This window comes from Mustelus asterias, chromosome 12 (genome assembly GCF_964213995.1).
Source record: "Mustelus asterias chromosome 12, sMusAst1.hap1.1, whole genome shotgun sequence".
NCBI lineage: Eukaryota > Metazoa > Chordata > Chondrichthyes > Carcharhiniformes > Triakidae > Mustelus > Mustelus asterias.
This window is the reverse complement of record NC_135812.1, coordinates 86,066,047-86,085,781: the sequence shown is the minus strand read 5'-3', so window position 1 is coordinate 86,085,781 and position 19,735 is coordinate 86,066,047. Positions and strand designations below refer to the sequence as shown.

At 41.4% G+C, this 19,735-nt stretch overlaps 1 protein-coding gene across 5 annotated transcripts in view; it reads left to right on the top strand.

The window, feature by feature from the left end:
• The window catches only part of abca5 (ATP-binding cassette, sub-family A (ABC1), member 5), a 113,690-nt gene that overhangs the window by 54,482 nt on the left and 39,473 nt on the right, over positions 1-19,735 (top strand). For all 5 annotated transcript variants that reach the window (XM_078225551.1, XM_078225549.1, XM_078225550.1 and 2 more), the window contains 9 exons: positions 206-344; positions 1,087-1,177; positions 5,398-5,537; positions 6,659-6,778; positions 6,975-7,185; positions 8,399-8,568; positions 9,425-9,552; positions 13,131-13,271; positions 14,620-14,733. In XM_078225551.1, coding sequence (XP_078081677.1) covers positions 206-344; positions 1,087-1,177; positions 5,398-5,537; positions 6,659-6,778; positions 6,975-7,185; positions 8,399-8,568; positions 9,425-9,552; positions 13,131-13,271; positions 14,620-14,733 — 1,254 coding nt within the window. The remainder of the gene's footprint in view (positions 1-205; positions 345-1,086; positions 1,178-5,397; positions 5,538-6,658; positions 6,779-6,974; positions 7,186-8,398; positions 8,569-9,424; positions 9,553-13,130; positions 13,272-14,619; positions 14,734-19,735) is intronic.

Below are 19,735 nucleotides of genomic sequence, written 5' to 3'. Positions count from 1 at the left end.
AATAAAACTTATTTTTTCCGTTTACTTAACAGATGAGTTCAGAATTATTAATATACTTTAACAATATCTTTAAGATTCAAGCATTGCTTACATCAAGAATGTAAACACAATGTAAAGATGTACCATTTTCTCTGTCAGAAAGCCATTCCTGATTTTTAAAAATTTAGTTACTGTGTAATATCTCTCGCTCTATTTTTCTGAAAAGGTTTTACTCCTTGACGAACCAACTGCTGGGATGGACCCTTGTTCTCGACAGCAGGTGTGGTCCTTGTTGAAAAAGAGGAAAGCAGGAAGGGTGATACTGTTGACCACTCACTTTATAGATGAAGCTGATATTTTGGCAGGTTCGTGCTGATAATGGGACTGGTTCTAGTAAAATTATAATACTCTCAGTTTCTCTATTTACAAAGAAGCCCAAGTTCCCTCAAAATTGAATTTTCTTTCTAAATCTCTTTCTGCGGCTGGTGAAAGAAACATTTTTTTTTTTAAAAACTTGTAAAATGGCTTAGTAGTGCAATGAAATTATAAACTGCGGTCTTTTGCTTTCTTTAATGTCTTATTAAGAACATAAGAACATAAGAAATAGGAGCAGGAGTAGGCCATCTAGCCCCTCGAGCCTACCCCGCCATTCAATAAGATCATGACTGATCTGACGTGGATCAGTACCACTTACCCGCCTGATCCCCATAACCCTTAATTCCCTTACCGCTCAGGAATCCATCCATCCGCGCTTTAAACATATTCAGCGAGGTAGCCTCCACCACCTCAGTGGGCAGAGAATTCCAGAGATTCACCACCCTCTGGGAGAAGAAGTTCCTCCTCAACTCTGTCTTAAACCGACCCCCCTTTATTTTGAGGCTGTGTCCTCTAGTTTTAACTTCCTTACTAAGTGGAAGGAATTTATTCCTTTTAAATACTAATTTTCTCTGAACTCTGGTTTGACTCCTTCAATGTTATGTTTCATCCTGTAAACTAAGATTTAATAACAGCAAACCATGTCTTTTTTGGCATTACAATTGGTGTAAGAGTTTACCATTCAACTTATTGGAATTGATATATTGTATTTGTTTGTTTGTCTTGGTGTAGATCGTAAAGCTGTCATCTCACAAGGACAGCTCAAATGTGTTGGCTCATCTCTGTTCCTGAAAACAAAATTTGGTGTGGGTTACAACCTCAGGTAAAGTATTTTATATGCATTTTGCATGAAATTTTGTGGGGACTCGATATGAAATACCCTCTGCTGTATAATGTCGGTCATTAGAATTTGACCCAGTGCTTATGTATATGACCAAAATATTGCTGGACTTTGAGTGAATTTTCACATTCCCGTGGTTTTTGTGCTTGATTCATTCCATGCAATTATGGCAGCACAAATAAGACCATAAGACATGGGAACAGAATTAGGCCACTCGGCCCATCGGGTCTGCTCCGCCATTCAATCATGGCTGATATTTTTCTCATCCCCATTCTCCTGCCTATTCCCCATAACCCCGATCCCCTTATTAATCAAGAACCTATCTATCTCTGTCTTAAAGACACTCAATGACCTGGCCTCCACAGTCTTCTGCAGCAAAGAGTTCCACAGATTCACCACTCTCTGGCTGAAGAAATTCCTTCTCATCTCTGTTTTAAAGGATCGTCCCTTTAGCCTGAGGTTGTGCCCTCTGGTTCTAGTTTTTCCTATTAGTGGAAGCATCCTTTCCACGTCCACTCTATCCAGGCCTCGCAGTATCCTGTAAGTTTCAATAAGATTCCCCCCTCATCCTTCTAAGCTCCAATGAGTACAGACCCAGAGTCCTCAACCGTTCCTCATACGACAAGCTCTTCATTCCAGGGATCATTCTTGTGAACCTCCTCTGAACCCTTCCCAAGACCAGCACATCCTTCCTTAGATATGGGGCCCAAAACTGCTTACAATACTCCAAATGGGGTCTGACCAAAGCCTTCTACAGCCTCAGAACTACATCCCTGCTCTTGTACTCTAGCCCTCTCGACATGAATGCTAACATTGCATTTGCCTTCCTAACTGCCGGCTGAACCTGCACGTTAACCTTAAGAGAATCTTGAACAATGACTCCCAAGTCCCTTTGTGTTTCTGATTTCCTAAGCATTTTCCCATTTAGAAAATAGTCTATGTTTCTATTCCTCCTCCCAATAACCTCATACTTTTTCACATTGTATTCCATCTGCCACTTCTTTGCCCATTCTCCTAGCCTGTCCAAGTCCTTCTGCAGCTCCCCTGCTTCCTCAAATCAGTTAATGGGTCATCAAATTCAGTTCTGCTCTGAAACATGAACTCATCAGTGCTGCAATGTCCTCTTGTGACAACTCAAGATGGCCTGGAGCATGGGGCCATCTTGCAAGCTGTGCCCAGCATAACTTCTAATTCTATCTTTTACTCTTGTTCTATGCTTCTAAAACTTCACTCTAACTCTTTTAACACTTAAGTTGATCTTTCTCTACACCCTAGCTATGATTGTAACACTAATTTCTGCACTCTCTCCTTCTCTATGAATAGTATGTTTTGTCAGTATAGCATGCAAGGAACAATACTTTTCACTGTATACTAATACATGTGACAATAAATCAAATCAAAAAATTATACTCCCAGGGCTTCAGACAAAATAATATAATTGAACCATAATGCTGCCTATTTTGAAAATCATCAGACGTTTGACAAGGTTGTGTGAGAGTTGCCAGTTTTTACAGTGCTGAACTTCACAAGACTGGCATCAAAGATTGGGTTTGTCAGCTCAGTGACCACATTTTGTAACTGTTGATCCCATTCCTAAATTGCACAAGAGTACCAAAGGCAAGGAAGTTGAGTGTGTGTAATAATAATAATGGTTATTTTGTACAAAGCACAGGCTGCGACTTTGAACTGGTTTTTAGAAATATTCCAAGTTGCCCAATCCTAGGAAAATCTGTATGACATTGGAATAAGCTTTTATAAAGTTAACTAAACTAGGGCATATTATTTTAAAATAATTAAACTAGTTAATAGAAAAGATGGATACGATGCAAAAGGGAAAAAAAATCAGAAAAAAAGTTGATTTGTAAGGAGTACTTGAAGAATCAATTGTTGACCTTGGAACTCTTTAATGGAGCTTCATTCCATTGTAGATCACTTCATTGACATCAACCATAGGAGCATCCTGGAATTACTTCAGTGTAAGAAGTGTGAGTTACAAGTTCAGACTGGCTTGAGTTGCTTCTAAATTGGTCAACCCCAGGAAATCATTATATAGGGTTGAAATTCAGGTTTCCAGCATCTGGAAAAGATCCCAGACTTCGAAGCCATTTCCCCAGATAAAGGTGACCATCTCTGTAACACTAGTTGGGGAGCTACAAGGGTCTGTATTTGTAGATGACAGACACCTTCTTCCACAGGGCATTGACTTCATCAAATGTGGCTATTCTCTGCAGAGAAAGGAAATAGGATCATCTACCTCCACCTGCTTGTATAGGTGTTTAGCAGCGCTACCCACATAGGTTCTTCAGGTGGAGCCTTCAGTACTATCATTTTTATTAACAGGACTGGGATTCACTTGCTAAGAGTGCAAATTATCTGCAATGCCCAAGGTGGCACTGTGGCACAGTGGTTAGCAATGCTGCCTCACAGTGCCAATTCCGGCCTCGGGTCACTGTCTGTTTGAAGTTTGCACATTCTCCCATGTCTGCGTGGGTTTCCTCCGGGTGCTCCAGTTTTCACCCACAGTCCAAAGATGTGCGGGTTAGGTTGATTGGCCATGATAAATTGACCCTAGTGTCAGAGAATTAGCAGGGTAAATGTGCAGGGTTACTGGAATAGGATCTGGGTGGGATTGTGGTTGGTGCAGACTCGATGGACCGAATGGCCTCCTTCTGCACTGTAGGGATTCTATGATTCTAACCTGCATGTGAACACCATTGAGGAAGCTGCATTGTCAGTCTGCCATCTACAAATTATTCAGCAGGGAGGGACAAGGAGGCAGACATATCCTGATGGAAATGGGTTTATATCACCCTGAAACCATGGCTAATAACACCGCTCTATGTCACCAACAGTGCACATATTTAGTGACCTGGCTGATGTAGACAGGCTTTTAGTGCTGCTGAAAGTATTCTTCAGGTGCCTGGACAGGTCAAGGTTAAGTTCCAACACTACACCCCTACAAAGCGACAATGATTGTAGTGATATGCTGCCCACTGCACAGTTTCATCTTATGGAAAAATCTCAGCCTCGATTTGGCTGGTAAAATCCCCATGGATCCAGAGGATTTCAAACCGCATATTCACAGCTCAAGAGGTAGTAGTTCCTCAAAGGAATCCATGCCACAGCCACCAGACAGCCCAACTGCAGCTGGTAGCATTGGAGTTCAGCCAGTGATAGCCCCAACCTTCGTACCACACTTCAAATCTGTTGAATGAAAGTAGCAAGAGGAAGCCTGAAGCAATTGTGTTGTATACTTAATCCATGTGGAGCTACAGATTTAATGACTGACAGGTAAGGTAACAAAGAATAACACTTTGATTCAGTAAAAAAGTGCAATTGAACTTCGTCAACAACCAACACAGAATCATAGGAAGCTACAGCACAGAAGGGGGCCATTTTGCCCTGTGCCCACACTTTGAAAGCAGAACTGCTTTGTTCCCAATTTTTTGCCCATAGGCCTGTAAGTTCTTCGTACAAAGACCTATCCACTTCCTTTTTAAAATTATTTCTGGAATTAGCTTCCACCACCTTTTCGGTATTCCAGATCTTAACAAATCTAAGTGGAAAATAATTTCCTTTCCCTTTTTACATCTTTAGCCAATAATTATTAATCTATGGCTCTTAGTTATCAATCCACACATTATTAAAACCTCTCATTACCTTGAAATCCTCCTAACCTTTCTATTCCAAGGAGAACAGTCCTGACCTTTCCAAACTCTCCATAACTGAAGTCCTTCATCCCTTCTAACATCTAAGCAAACTTTATCTGGACCCTTTCTGTTTTGAGTCGTCTCCTAAAGTGTGGAATCCAGAATTGTTAACAGTGCTGCAAGTGAGGCCTTTGTACAGTTTAATAATGAAAAATGTACCCAAAAATAGCTTTCATCAAAAAAAAATGACATCAGAAAAAAATTCTATCCAACAACTGGGATGTGAACATTTTTGGGTGTTTCGTTGGCAGCACCGCTCCCGGGGTCCTTTTCTAATATGCTCACTTTGGTGTATTCAAATTATTTTTATAGGAAATTTTGCACAAATTTGCAATGTGATGTTTGAGGTGCAGAACAGTGTAATTTATGACCTGAATTGTCAATCACAATGTTCTAAGAAAGCCTGGGCCACTCGGAACATCTTCATGTATCTCTGTCTGCAGTTAGTATCTGGTTATATTGATTTTTACCTTTATTTTTGATTTTGAACAGAATGTCTGTAAATGAGTCCTGCTACCCTGAAAAGGTGACATCTTTGGTCAAATACCACATACCAGATGCTGAGTTTTCACAATTGCATGATCTGGATCTGGCATACACTTTACCTCTTCAGGATGTTAACAAATTTGCAGGTACTCAATTTCCTAGTTCTGGTACCTTTAACAAGTATGTTTATTAGTAATAGTGATGTGGACATGCCAGCGTTGGACTGGGGAAAACACAGCAAGAAGTCTCACAACACCAGGTTAAAGTCCAACAGGTTTATTTGGTAGCACAAGTCACTAGCTTTCCGAGCGCTGCTCCTTCATCAGGTGAGTGGGAGTTCTGTTCACAAACAGGGCATATAAAGACACAAACTCAATTTACAAAATAATGGTTGGAATGCGAGTCTTTACAGGTAATCAAGTCTTAAAGGTACATACAATGTGAGTGGAGAGAGGGTTCAGCACAGGTTAAAGAGATGTGCATTGTCTCCAGCCAGGACAGTTAGTGAGACTTGGCAAGCCCAGGCAAGTCGTGGGGGTTACAGATAGTGTGACATGAACCCAAGATCCCGGTTGAGGCCGTCCTCATGTGTTCGGAACTTGGCTATCAGACTTTGCTCACTTCCGAGAACACTACAGACAGTTACCTGCAGATCCGACCAAAGAACACACCCGTCAACTCAACAGACTGATCAAGACCTTTGATCCAGACCTTCAGAGCACCCTCCGTGCTTTCATCCCACGTACTCCCCGCGTTGGAGATCTTTACTGCCTCCCGAAGATACACAAGGCAAACACACCCGGCCGTCCCATCGTATCGGGCAATGGGACCCTGTGCGAGGACCTCTCCGGCTACATCGAGGGCATCCTGAAACCCATTGTACAAAGAACCCTCTCTCCACTCTCATTGTCTGTACCTTTAAGACTTGATTCCCTGTAAAGACTCGCATTCCAACCATTATTTTATAAATTGAGTTTGTGTCTTTATATGCCCTGTTTGTGAACAGAACTCCCGCTTACCTGATGAAGGGGCAACGCTCCAAAAGCTAGTGGCTTGTGGCCACCAAATAAACCTGTTGGACTTTAACCTGGTGTTGTGAGACTTCTTACTGTATTAGTAATGACACAGAGAGCATGTAGCTGTTGTTGTTCTGAAAAAAAAATGGAATATTCCAATGGTTGGATGGCATCTTTTCTCTCTCTAAACTTGACTTTGTCCTGGTGTTCTTATTGCAGGACTGACCATTGTTAACATTCATCCTTTTCAGGTCTCTTTGAAGATTTGGACAGCCGTTCCAATCTCGGAATCGACAGCTATGGGGTTTCCATGACATCCTTGGAAGAGGTTTTCCTGAAATTGGAGGCCGAATCAGAAATAGATCGAACAGGCCAGTACACTTTGCATTAAGAGCGCTGGACGACCGTAGTTTCATCTGTAGAAGTATTATTTTCATCACTCTGGGCTCCATGCAGACATTTTTTTTCCCATTCATTTCCTTCAGCTGAAATTAAACAACTAGTAAAGGCAAGAATCTATATTTATCTGTGTCTTGATTCTTATTTGAAATTTCTGTTTTCTTTCAGATTACAGTGTTTTTACCGAGGATCCAGCACCGGATGTAATTGCAAATGAGGAAGATATTTGCATTGACTGCATTGATCATCAACTCCTAACCTTTCCGGAAACTAATTCAGCGGTGTTGACTGGCACTGCTCTGTGGCAACAGCAGTTCCGCACCATAGCCTGGTTGCGCTTAATGAATTTCAGTCGAGAACGCAGTACACTCCTTTATATGTAAGTATAATGGGAGAATCTATTATCCTAGGGCATTGGTTATTGTTGTTCTCGCCATCATCATTTAATGTCGCCCTCCTGCTGTCGTTTCACATGGAGTATTTATATTTTCATCCGTTCATAAGGACTGTTGTGGTCCATAATTGAACATTGGCACTGGAAAGGTTTCAAAGAAGAACAGCTATGGTAGTTCAGTAACTAGTTCCTAAATTGATATGCATTGAAAAAAAGTGTAAGGAGCTAAATATGTTATTATTTAGATGGGAAAAAAGCTCAAGAAAACGTAATCTGAGCTTTTAAATCATGAAGGGCAACTGGATCAAATGTGCAAAATTATTTGCATTGAAGCAGAAAAAAGGAGCTGAAAAATGTGGCCCACAATCAAAGGAGGTTATTCAGCTAAACATAATTTAATGAATAACTAGACATTGAACTAAATTGTCATTGTGTTCTTGTGTCATTGTCTGCCATTTGGATCAGTGATGGACTTGAAATTTTCAATAAAGACGTGCAGCTTTCTAATTTATTAATGGGTAATGGCATGGTTCTTAGCATTAAAGAAATAGGAAAATAAAATTACTTTCAGTAGATCATTACATCAAAATAAAAGGGTATGCCAGAACATTTGATAAGTTATTGTACTTTCTTCTGTGCCTGCAGTTCATTTCTATAGACTTTGCCCCCACTCATGTTTCTACACATTGTGTCGTGTTCTACTTAAGTTGGCTTGTTTCCAGTATAGCTGAATGCACACAACTAACGGCATGGGGACTATCTCCCAATGGTGTGTCTGTTTTTTATTATTAACTGTGATCTTTTCAAATTCATCAATCCAGTTTTATCTGATCTTGCTGGATCATACCTTTTCTTGTCTCTTTTCCATCTTTTGGGAGAGGGAAGGAGAATTATTCATAGACATTTACCAAATCTATTTTCCTGCTATCTCACTTGATCATTTTGTGCTCACTGGTACTGTGCTAATATCAGCAGCTGCAGTGTTGCAAATTAAACAAATTTCCAGTTGTTATCTCTGTTCACTTGTCCAATGTCCACTTGGGCTACTGGAGTTTATGTAGAGTTAAAACTATTTGTGTACCCTTCACTATCATAAACATCCTAGGACTTTATCAAAGTACCTGATATCAAGCTTACTGTTAAGTGGAAATTTGCCTTTAGAATAATTTTTGAATAACATTTTTTCAATACTTCACAGCATTTACATTATCGGCATTTTGATATCCATTGTGGTTATGATGGCTTTATTAAACGGTACGCTTAGTCGAAAGGATGTTGCAGTGGAACTATCCCCGGAGTTAATTCTACTCCACCAAAGGCAAAAGCCCCACAAATATGCCACTAGTCTCCTTCTGAAAAATTCTACAGGTGAGACATAAGTGGAATACAATTCATTGTGGAAAGCTTACAATAACCAAATAATTAATTGAACTGATCCTCAAACAAAACAAGTCTGAACTACTCATATTAACTTACCATTGCATGCCACTGTTAGCAGCCCTTTTCTTCATTGCTCAGCTTCCATGTATTTTTAAATAGCCTTGTAATGCAGCAGAGCATCAATTTATTTCAAGGCAATCATATCAAGATTTCTTAGCTTGTTCCTTTGCTGCAGAAATACCCCTTTCCTCTGGCATCTCATGCTTTGAATTTATATACACTAATAGTTATGCTTGTAAAGTTTATTAGTCACAAGTAAGGCTTACATTAACACTGCAATGAAGTTATTCTGAAATTCCCCTAGTCGCCACACTCTGGCTCTATTCGGGTTAATGCACCTAACCAGCACATCTTTCAGACTGTGGGGGGAAACTGGAGCACCCGGAGGAAACCCACACGGACACAGGGAGAACATGCAGACTCCGCACAGACACTGACCCAAGCCAGGAATTGAACCCGGGGTCCTTGGTGCTGTGAGGCAGCAGTGCTAACCACTGTGCCACCTGTATAAGGGTCTGTAAGGAATAAAAGATGTTCCCAGATCTGAATGCAATGTGAGAAAGAAAATTTTTACAAAAATGCTTTTACCTTTTAAAAAATGCACTCAGAAGTAGCAGGTATGCCTTTGATCATTACCAACACCTTAAGGAGCAAGCATATGAAACTTTATTTAAGATTTCAAAATGAAGTGTCACTTTCAAATATGTACATATGTTTCTAAGCAATTAATAAGAAATTATTGTTCATGTGCTTTGTTTTTGTTTTATATTTCATTTCAACTCAGGCAGTCGTATTGATAAACTTATCCATGCTTTGGAAGCTCAGGGAATGAAAGTGGAGCTGTTCAATGAAAGTGAGTTCACAGATGCCGCTCCACACAATGCGGCACTAAATGTGTCGCTGTCAGAAGAGGTAACAGATTTGAATATAACCCTTGTGAACAACTCAGCATGTATTTGAATCAAAATTTACATGTATTTAAAAGAGGCGCTGCTGGAAGATATTTTATTATTGTAATTTCCTGTTTTCTGCAGGCTTTCTATCATTATTTGTTGTCTAGCCAGAAAAGGCCACAATTTAACCCATGATTAATTGTGCCTAACGTGGGTTTGAAGTGAAGTATAACTGATAAAGGTCATTTTTAAATAGGAAGAAAAAGAACCTCTAACGAGGATAGAAGATTGATTAGCTAACAGGAAATAGAGTAGGCATAAATGGGTCATTTTTGTGTCGATAAGATGTAACAATTGGAGTGCCACTGGGAACAGTGCTGGGGTCTCGACTATTGATTGTATATATTGATTGTATATTGTATACCTGCTATGTTTGTTGATGACACAAAGATAGATAAGAAAGTAAGTTTTGAAGAGGATATAAAGCGGTCGCAAAAGAAATATAGATAAGTTAAGTAAGTGGGCAAAATTTTGGCAGATGGAGGATAATGTGGAAAAATATGAATGTGTTCACTTTGGCAGGAAGAATGGAAAAGCAGCATATTATCTAAGTGGAGAGAGATTGCAGATCTCTGTGGTACAGAGGGATTTGGGTGTCCAGATACATGAAGCACACACAGTTTGTCTGCAGACACAGCAAGTGACTAGGAAGGAAAATGGGATGTTGTAATTTGTTATAAGGGGAATGGAATATAAAGCTAAGGATATTTTGCAGCAGTTGTAAAGGGCATGGCCGGGATCGCATTGAGAGTACTGTGCACAGTTCTGGTCTCCTTACTTAAGAAAGGATATAATTGTATTAGAAGCAGTTCAGAGAAGGTTCCCTTGATTTATTCCTGGGATGAGGTGGTTATTTTGTGAGGAAAGGTTGGATAGGTTGGGCCTGTATCAGAGTTTAGAAGAATGATTGGTAATGTTATTGAAACAATATAAGATCATTTGGGGGCTTGATGGAGTGGATGCTGAAAGGATGTTTTCCCGTGTGTGAAAGACCAGAACTCAGGAACATAATTTAAAATGAGGGGTCTCCCATTTAAGCTGAAGATGATGAGAAAATCCTTTTCTGATGGTCATGAGTGTGTCGAACTCTCTTTCCCAGAAAGTGGTAGAAGCAGGATCATTGAATATTTTTAAAGCTGAAGGGAGTCAAAGGGTATCAGGGGTAGGCAGAATGGTGGTAATCAGGCCACAGTCAAATCATAGAACGCCTACAGTGCAGGAGGAGGCCATTTGGTCCATTGAATCTGCACCAACTATGTGACTGAGCATCCCACCCAGGCCCTATCTCCGTAACCCCACATATTTACCCCACTAATCCCCCTAACCTACACATCTTGGGACACTAAGGGTCAATTTTGGATGGCCAGTCTGCCTAGCCTGTACCTCTTTGGACTGTGGGAGGAAACCAGAGCACCTGGAGGAAACCCACACAGGCACGGGGAGAATGTACAATGTCCGCACACACAGTCACCCAAGGCTGAAATTGAACCTGAGTTTCTAGCTCTGTGAGGCAGCAGTGTAAACCTCTGTGCCCCCCTAATCTTATTGGATGGCGGAGCAGGCTCGAGGGGCTAAATGACTTACTCATGCTTTTAATTTGTATGTTCGTATGTACTTTCCCTTCCATTCTGGAAAGATCATTCAATTCCATGACTGCCACCTAGTTATATTATTAATGAAGTGTGCCTGATTGAGGCAAATTAATGTAAAGGGTGAGCACTCAAAAGATAGGAGTTTGGGGAGTTCTGGAACAAAACTCTTAGTTGCTTGTCCATTTGTTATCAGTTGTAATTATATTTAGCCTGCGGACATTGTGTGGAAGATATAAAGAATCAAATCCAGCATTTGCTTTTTGTATCTCTACTTCAAACTGAACAAAACTTGTTTTTATTTTTGTCTGCCAGATATTAAGTCTAATTAGGAAGTAGATTAGAAATACAAATGACATTTACTGAGTGTGAATATGAAAGAGAAAATTCAAAAGCTGCCCTGTCCTTACTGGAATAAACATATTGTGACCATAATGTCCTTTTGAGTGAGAACATTGAGTTACCTGAATATATATCTCCCCTTGCTTCCATTCCCCTAATATATATATTAAAGGTGGAACTTCAGTATAGATATATATTTGTCTTGAGATGAGCCCCATATATTTGTTCTATTTCATGACCAGAATTGCTTCTCCATGATGTCCTGTTTCAGTTACTGTACAGTGGAGTGTATTGATGTTACAAGATCAACCAGGTTCATTTGCTTCTAATATTTTTGGTTTGGATTGATTTTAGAGGCCCTTCCGTGTTTTTTTCCAACTGTTGAGGTTACTTATCAAATGATCTATTGATGTTTCACAGTGCAGCAGTACGGGTGAGATATGGGTTTACCCTGTTGGTCACTCATAGGCTTGTTGAGATCAGCAAAAGAATCAGCTGTTTGAAAAGTGCTCCTCCAGCAAAATGACAGAATAGAGTGAACAGCTGTCTGATTAGTCCAATGCTGGGATGGGTGCCTGGTTTAAAAAAATGAACAGTATAGTTTCCAATTGTTCCTTTTTTTTTAAAGTGAGTGGTTTTGTTTCATGGACAACTTTATTTTTTAAAATAACATTCTACTCTTGTCTGGTTTTGAACGGAGAGGTGTTGTACTGAAGGCAAGTCATTTGGTAACACTTACACCAAAAGTTACCAGATAGCTTAAGCAATATTCATAGTGGTCAACAATGAAGTCTGACCCTTTGAAGTAGGACCCTTTGTCAGGGAATGATGTTTGGTTTGCAGAGAGAATCTGAAGTCAAATAAAAATAGGCACAGCTGGTTAAGTCAGTTATGAGTTCTGTGAGCCACATGTGATATCCAATATGTATTGACTTAGCTGGTGTCAAGTAGGGGCAGTGATGGGGATGCTAAAGTCATCTTTAGCTCTCAGGTTGGGAAGAGGAAGACTTGTTAAAATTCTCACTCTTAGTTATATAACAGTTGGATGTACACATGCAGCTGTTGGAAGAGAAAAAGATTTACTTGCAGTCAAATAATGAATGGATACTCCCTCTTTAGGCATCTATTGAAGAATGCACACCAGCAAAGTAACCAGAATGATTAGCACCCATGAGACCATATTTCACTCAGGACTTAATGCTTTAAGGAACAGAAAGGATAATGAAATTATTGGAAGAGGAAGGGAGCAAAATCACAAAACTTCAGACTGAATTTAGATCAACCTCTGTTTAAATATTGGTTTTATAACCTAATTCTAATTATATTTTCAAATGGTTGTAAAACATTGGCAAGTTATTTCCATCTTCCAAGCAAATTAATATGCAACCAGTTTTATTCTCATGAGCAGGGATGCAGGGAGAGAGGGGATTGTAGAAATGACAGTTCATTCCTTTTTAACATGACACTGCTTTGCAAATATTTTTCCTGAAGAATTTATCCTACTGCACTAACGTAAAGTTAAAATTATGTTAAGAATGTAACAGAAAATCTTTTATGGAATAATGGTTTCATTACCATCTTTTTCTGTCTCTGTGCCCTTGTTCAGAAGCAGTACATGTTCACAGCAGTGTTTAACAGCACGGTGATTCACTCACTACCAGTGTTGATCAACGTAATCAGTAATGCCCTCCTCATTAGCGTAAATGGATCTGGAGGGATTAAAGCCTGGAGCAAACCATTCCACTTAGTAAGTTAAGTGCTAGATCTAATGTGATGCTGATTGTAAAAATATTTGATTTTATTTTGCGTTATGTATTGTCACGATCCCCATAGAGATTGATAACTTCTTTAAAAAGATTTAAATTCCCTATCGGCCAACGGAGAATCAATCAACACAATTTCACATTTTAGGACTTTTATTGTAGCAAACAAAAAAAACGACATGGACTAAACATGACTGGAGAGGCAACTGATATATCAAATTACAGAAAAGGTGCTTCTTATTAATTTATAAACACAAGGTAGTTCACAGTCTGTTTATATATTATTATAGATTCAAGTTCAAAACCTTCCTGACTTTTCCAGCAGGCTCCCTTCTCCCTGCCACATCACAGGTGAGGGTGAGTCTTAAGAGTGTCTTGTGAAAGGCGCCGTGAGAGGGCTGGATTCTCTGATAATAGCGTTATTCACATCATGCAGCAGTGCAGATTTCTAACTCCTAACTACTACCCCCAGTGCTGCCCCCAGCTGAATCTCGTTATACTATTTTGAATATAACAAATTAACTAATTAACAGATTGACAACACCTGAAAGGGGAATGAGATTCTTTAGATGTGCTCTCAATTCTTAATCAAATAATGTCTACCCCTGTCATAACAATCTCCACAAGTTCTGTTTCTTCAAACAGAACCGGTCCTACCAGTATCCTGCTTGGACTAACATAACAATGGCTTTTGTTTTCCACCCTCTATTCTAACGGAGCATTTCTTGCTCTTGCCCCCTCCTGTGCTATGCACTGCACATTATTAAATTGGAGTTGCGAAGAAATTGAATCATTCTCGATAATTTAGAAACTACTGTTTGAATTTGCTTTGATCATTTCCCTCTGCAATGTGTAGATTACAAATAAGCTATGAAACAGTCAATCTTTTTAAAATTATGCAACAACAGTGTGAACACCGGTCCATTCTCTCGTTCTTCTATCCTTTTCATATTTCCTCTCGCTTTCTGATCACTGTCATGGATACAGGTATTTTCTTCCTACATGTTTCAGGTTCTCTTCTTCCTTTTATTTCCTTTTCTTGTTGCCTTCCACAGAGGCCAAGTGCTTAATGTTGTATTTCAATCATCTAATATCCAAGGGATGTTCTTGTCTCCTCAAAGAAATTGGTGATTCCTAATTCTGGGTTGATAAGAGAGTGGTTTCTGGGTTCTGATTGTAGTACCTCTTTAACCAATCATGTATTTCTATATTTTTAGATGTAAAGCCTTCTTCATAATACAGATTTGAAGATTTATTCATTTCTAATTAACAATTGTGCAGTATGAATGCAATCTTAACTGAATATGAATGTTTTTCTCACTTGTTCTTTAGACAGTCACCGATGCTGACTTTAAGGAAAAGGTTTATATGGCTTTGGCGGTGTTGGGATTATTATCGGCCGCATTGCCAGGATGCTACACCATGGATAATTCACGAGATCGTGAGGTGAAGATTTGAATTTATTAATGTCAAAGTATGTTAGCTTGGCCTCGTGAGGGACAGACTTTAGGTCAAATCTCGGGTAATTATTAAGTGCTGTCGGAAAACAAGGAAATGGTGGATTTTAGAAGCTATTGGTAGGTTGCATTTGATAAGTATCTCACTTATAAAAGAAAAGAACAAAGAACAATACAGCACAGGAACAGGCCCTTCGGCCCTCCAAGCCCGCGCCGCTCCCCGGTCCAGGATTGAATCCTGAATCCAGGATTCCCGCCCAATTTTCCAGCCTATCTACATACCAATATCCTATCCACCGAGCTGTCCCTCACAGCTACGATGCTTTGTTCATTACAACCTATTAACTCACATTATCCAGAGATAGCTTTTCATCTAAAGCCTCTCAAGTATTTGTTCAGTACAAGATTGAATTAATTGAGAGTTAGAGGCTAGGGATTTTTCTTGTAATCCGGAGCACTGATGAGAGAAGCCTGATGCTGTAACAAGTGCACTTCTGTTGTTATGGGCACAATAAGAAGTCTTTTAAGCTTACACTTTGATCCAAGTGAAGTGATTGTAACCTAGCTAAAATAGTTCAGTTAATATGGGTCAAAAAATATGAACTGATGTTTAAAATGTCTGTTTTCTGATAGAAATCTGGCTGCATTAACTCTTGGCTTGTGGTTATTTATACTGTTGTCCTTTTGTCAAGCAAACTGAATTTATGGTCATGATTTCCCCAAATTGGGACTAAGTGCCCACGCCAGCGGGAAACCTTCCAGGATTCCCGCTGGCATTAGCAGCATTTATCAGGTGGAATTCTCCCACCCTGATAGATGCTAACTTATTCATAGCAGACAATCCGCCAGCCAGCCCCACTGTTCAGAGATCGGTAAATGGTGGCCCCCCACAAAAGAGGGGCGTTCTCCCCCCTCCCCACACCCCCCCCCCCCCACACCCACAAATAAAGGGTAGCACCTCCCCCACCCCCCACACCATTCAGGCATGAGGGTGACCTGACTAGACCCCCCCTTCTCAGCCTCTCTCCCCCTCAGATCTCCCACTCAGCTACCCTTCCCCACCATATTCCCCACTCGGGGCCCCTTTCCCTGTCAGATCCCCCAGTCAGTTGCCTGTCCCCTTAGACTCCCCCTTCAGGCCACGCACCTTGGCAGTGCCAATAGTGCAAAGCCCTCTGGCACCCTGGCATGGCACCTTGGGCCCGTTGGGAGCTCAAGGAGATAGGTCCAGTAACCATTTTCCCCTCTGCTGCCAGGCTACAGAGGTAGGGTCCCTCAAGGGTCTTGAGGTTGGGTGGGCTCGGGCTGGGGCCAAAGGATTGACCTCACCACTCTTCACCAGGATGGTGGCTGCACTGCCCATTCTAGCCCTGGCATGGTGATTTCAGGCAGCCCTGATCAATTTCTGCATTCATGGCTGTCAGCTGTGCACGTTCTGAAATGGCCAGGTCACTTGACTGTGGTTTAACTTTGAACTGGTTTGCAAAAGTGGCAGTGTGGAGGGTATATCATTGGAGTACTTGAAGTGCATTCAACCGTGAAGAGAAATAAAAAATAAACACAGGTGGCTGGAGGATCATGGAAACCCATTGATCTGGCAGTTGAATTTTTTGCGAGGCACTGCACGATGAATTTGTTACAGATCAAAGACTACACGTGCAATGGAGAGGGTTTCAACTATTTCTGCTTGCTGGGAAGCCACAGCAGCTTCAACTCGAAGCTGTGTGAATACATTGGGGCTGAGTACACAGCTGTGCAGACTGGAACCCCCTCAGTGAAATTGACATCTCCTCTCTGTCAGAGGACTTTAAAGGGGTCTGCTCTCATCTGCAGCTTCTGTTATGGAGAAAGGAAAATCTGTGCTGCGGATTGGAGTTCTGCAAAGATTTAAAATCCTGCCAGGTGACCGGTGGCTTTGGGGGTTAAAGTGACCTGGCCACTTCAAAATTTTCACAGTTGACTGAAATCATCATGCTAGGAGTGATCTTCAAGCCTGCCACAGCTAGAAGGGTCGGTCCAGCCACAACATCCCCATCCTGGTGTAGAGTGGCGAGGTCAACCCCTGGCCCCCAGCCCAAGCCCACCTAACCCCCAGGACCCTTGAGGGACCCGTCCTTTGCAGCCTAGCAGCAGCAGCAAATGGACCTACCTCCTCAAGCCTCTTCAGGGCTCAAGGCACAAGTCCACGGTGTTGGTACCGGGGACAGTTCACTGTTGGCACTGCCGAGACGTGACCTGAAGGGAAACTGAGTGGAGGGTTTGAGCGGGGAGGGGGCCTGAGTGGGGTCAGCTCGGATAAACCTCATGCCTGTGTAGTGTGGGGTGGAGGATGCCTCTCATTGCTGAAGGTGGTGGTGCTTCCTCAACCCTCGGGGTCCAACACGCCAGGTCCTTGCTTGTGAGGACCTGTAGAAAAGCTCGCCCAGTCAGATCCTGCTGGGGAGGTGGGTGAATAATGAGAGCTATTTGAATCGGGCTTCAAGCCCACTAATTATATTGAAAGTATTGAATTTGAATATGCATCGAGTTCTCACCCGCTATGGGTGGCACAGTGGTTAGCACTGCTGCATCAGCACCAGAGACCCGGGTTCAATTCCGACCTTGGGGGACTGTGTGGAGTTTGTAAATTCTCCATGTCTGCGTGGGTTTTCTCCGGGTGCTCCGGTTTCCTCCCACAGTCCAAAGATGTGCGGGTTAGGTTGATTGACCATGCTAAATTGCCCCTTAGCATCAGGAGGATTAGTGGGGTAAATACGTGGGGTTACAGAGATAGGGCTTGGATGGGATTGTTGTTGGTGCAGGCTCAATGGGCAGAATGGCCCCTTTCTGCACTGTAAGGATTTGAACCTGATCAGGGCCAGCAGCACAGTCTGGAAGGGTCGCAGCGGATTTCACAACCGGTGCGGAAGCCGTTTTTCTGCCGACTCCCGATTTTCCAAGCCATTGTGATGCTCTCCGGGAGCTAGCAGACTGGACAATCCCCTCCATGTCTATCAACAATTAGCTTTAGACTTTTGATCTATCTGTTAGTGCAGTTCTTAATGACATTGAATAGTATCTTGCTCTTTTATATTGGGTACCGGCATTCGTAGGAAAAATTACAAAACTTTATTTGAGCTGTCTAGTCAGCACAGAATCATTATGGTGCAGAAAGAGATGATTCGGCCCGTCGTGTCTGCACTGGCTCTCCAAATAAGCAATATGAATTAGTGCCATTCCCCATGTCTTTTGTCTGTAACCATGCACATTGTTTCTATGCAAATAATCATCTGATACCCTCTTGAATACCTCGATTGAACTTGCCTCCACCACACTTCCAGGCAGTGCATTCCAGACCTGAACCACTCTGTGAAAAAGTTTTTCTCACATCGCATTTGTTTCTTTTGCAAATCGCTTTAAATCTGTGCCCTCTCGTTCTTGATTCTTTCACAAGCGGGAACAGTTTCTCCCTATCTAGTCTGTGCAGCACCCCATGATTTTGAACAGTCTATCAATTCTCCTCTTCGCCTTCCCCTTTTCAAGGAAAACAGTCTCGATCTCTCCATTCTATCTTTATACCTGAGGTTTCTCATCCCTGGAACCATTTTGTACTTCTCTTCTGCACTCTCTCCAATGCATTCACATCCTGCCTAAAGTGTGGTGCCAAGAACTGTACATAATACTCCAGGTGAAGTCTAACTATTGTTTTATACAAGTTTGGCATAATCTCCTTCCTCTTGTACTGTGCGCCCTTATTCATAAAGCCTATGATACCATAAACTTTATTAACTGCTCTTTCCACCTGTCCTGCCACCTTCAATGACTGTCTTATGCACATATACACCCAGGTCACTCTGCTCCTGCACACCCTTTACAGTTGTACCCTTAATTCTATACCGTGTCTCCATGTTCTTCCCACTAAAATGAATTGCCTCACATTTTACTGCATTGAACTTTATCACCGCCTATCTAAGCACTCCACCAACTTGTCCATGTTCTTTTGAAGGTCTACATTATCCTCCTCACGGTTTGTCATCCACAAACTTTGAAATTGCCCCCTACACACCAATATCTAGATCATTAACATATATCAGGGAAGGCAAGGGTCCCAATACCGCCTCCTGGGGAACTCCATTACAAACCTTCCTCCAGCCCAAAAAATATCCATTAACCATTACTCACTGTTTCTTATTATTCAGCCAATTTTGTATTCACATTGCTCCTGTCCCTTTATTCCATGAGCTATAACTTTGCTTATGGTTCTGTTATGCGACACTGTATCAAATGCCTTTTGAAAGTCCATGTATACCACATCAACAGCATTACCCTCATTAACCCCCTTTGTTATCTCTTCAAAAAACTCCAGCAAGTTGAACTACTTGGCCCACCTATTTTCCAAGAACTAAGTCTAGCAGTAGCTCCTTTCTTGTTGAACTGGACACGTACTGCTGTAGAAAATTGTCCTGAACACACACTCTTGCTCCTCTCTACCCTCCTCACTACCACTGTCCCAGTCTATATTTGGGTAATTAAAGTCCCCCATTATAACTACTTAAAACATTTGCACCTCTCTGTAATTTCCCTGCAGATTTGTTCTTCTACATTCTTTGCACTAGTTGGTGGCCTTTAGTCTACACCAAGCAATGTAATTGCACCCTTTTTGTTCCTTGGCTCTAGCCAAATTGATTCTGTCCTTGAACCCTCTGTAATATCCTCTTTTTCCAGCACTGCAAAGTGCTCTCTAACCAATACTACTACTCTTCCCGCTTTTCCTTCCTTTCCTATCTTTTCTGAACACTTTTATCCAGGAATATTTAACATCCAGCCACACCCTTACTTGAGCCTGATCTCATTGCCACAACATCATTATTCCGCAAGGCAATCTGAACCTGTACCAATCCTATTTGCTGTACTCCATGCATTCACCTGCATGCAGTTTAACCCTGATTTACTCCATTATTTTCTCCCTCACTCCGACTCCACCTATCAACTTCTCATTCTCTATTCTAGTG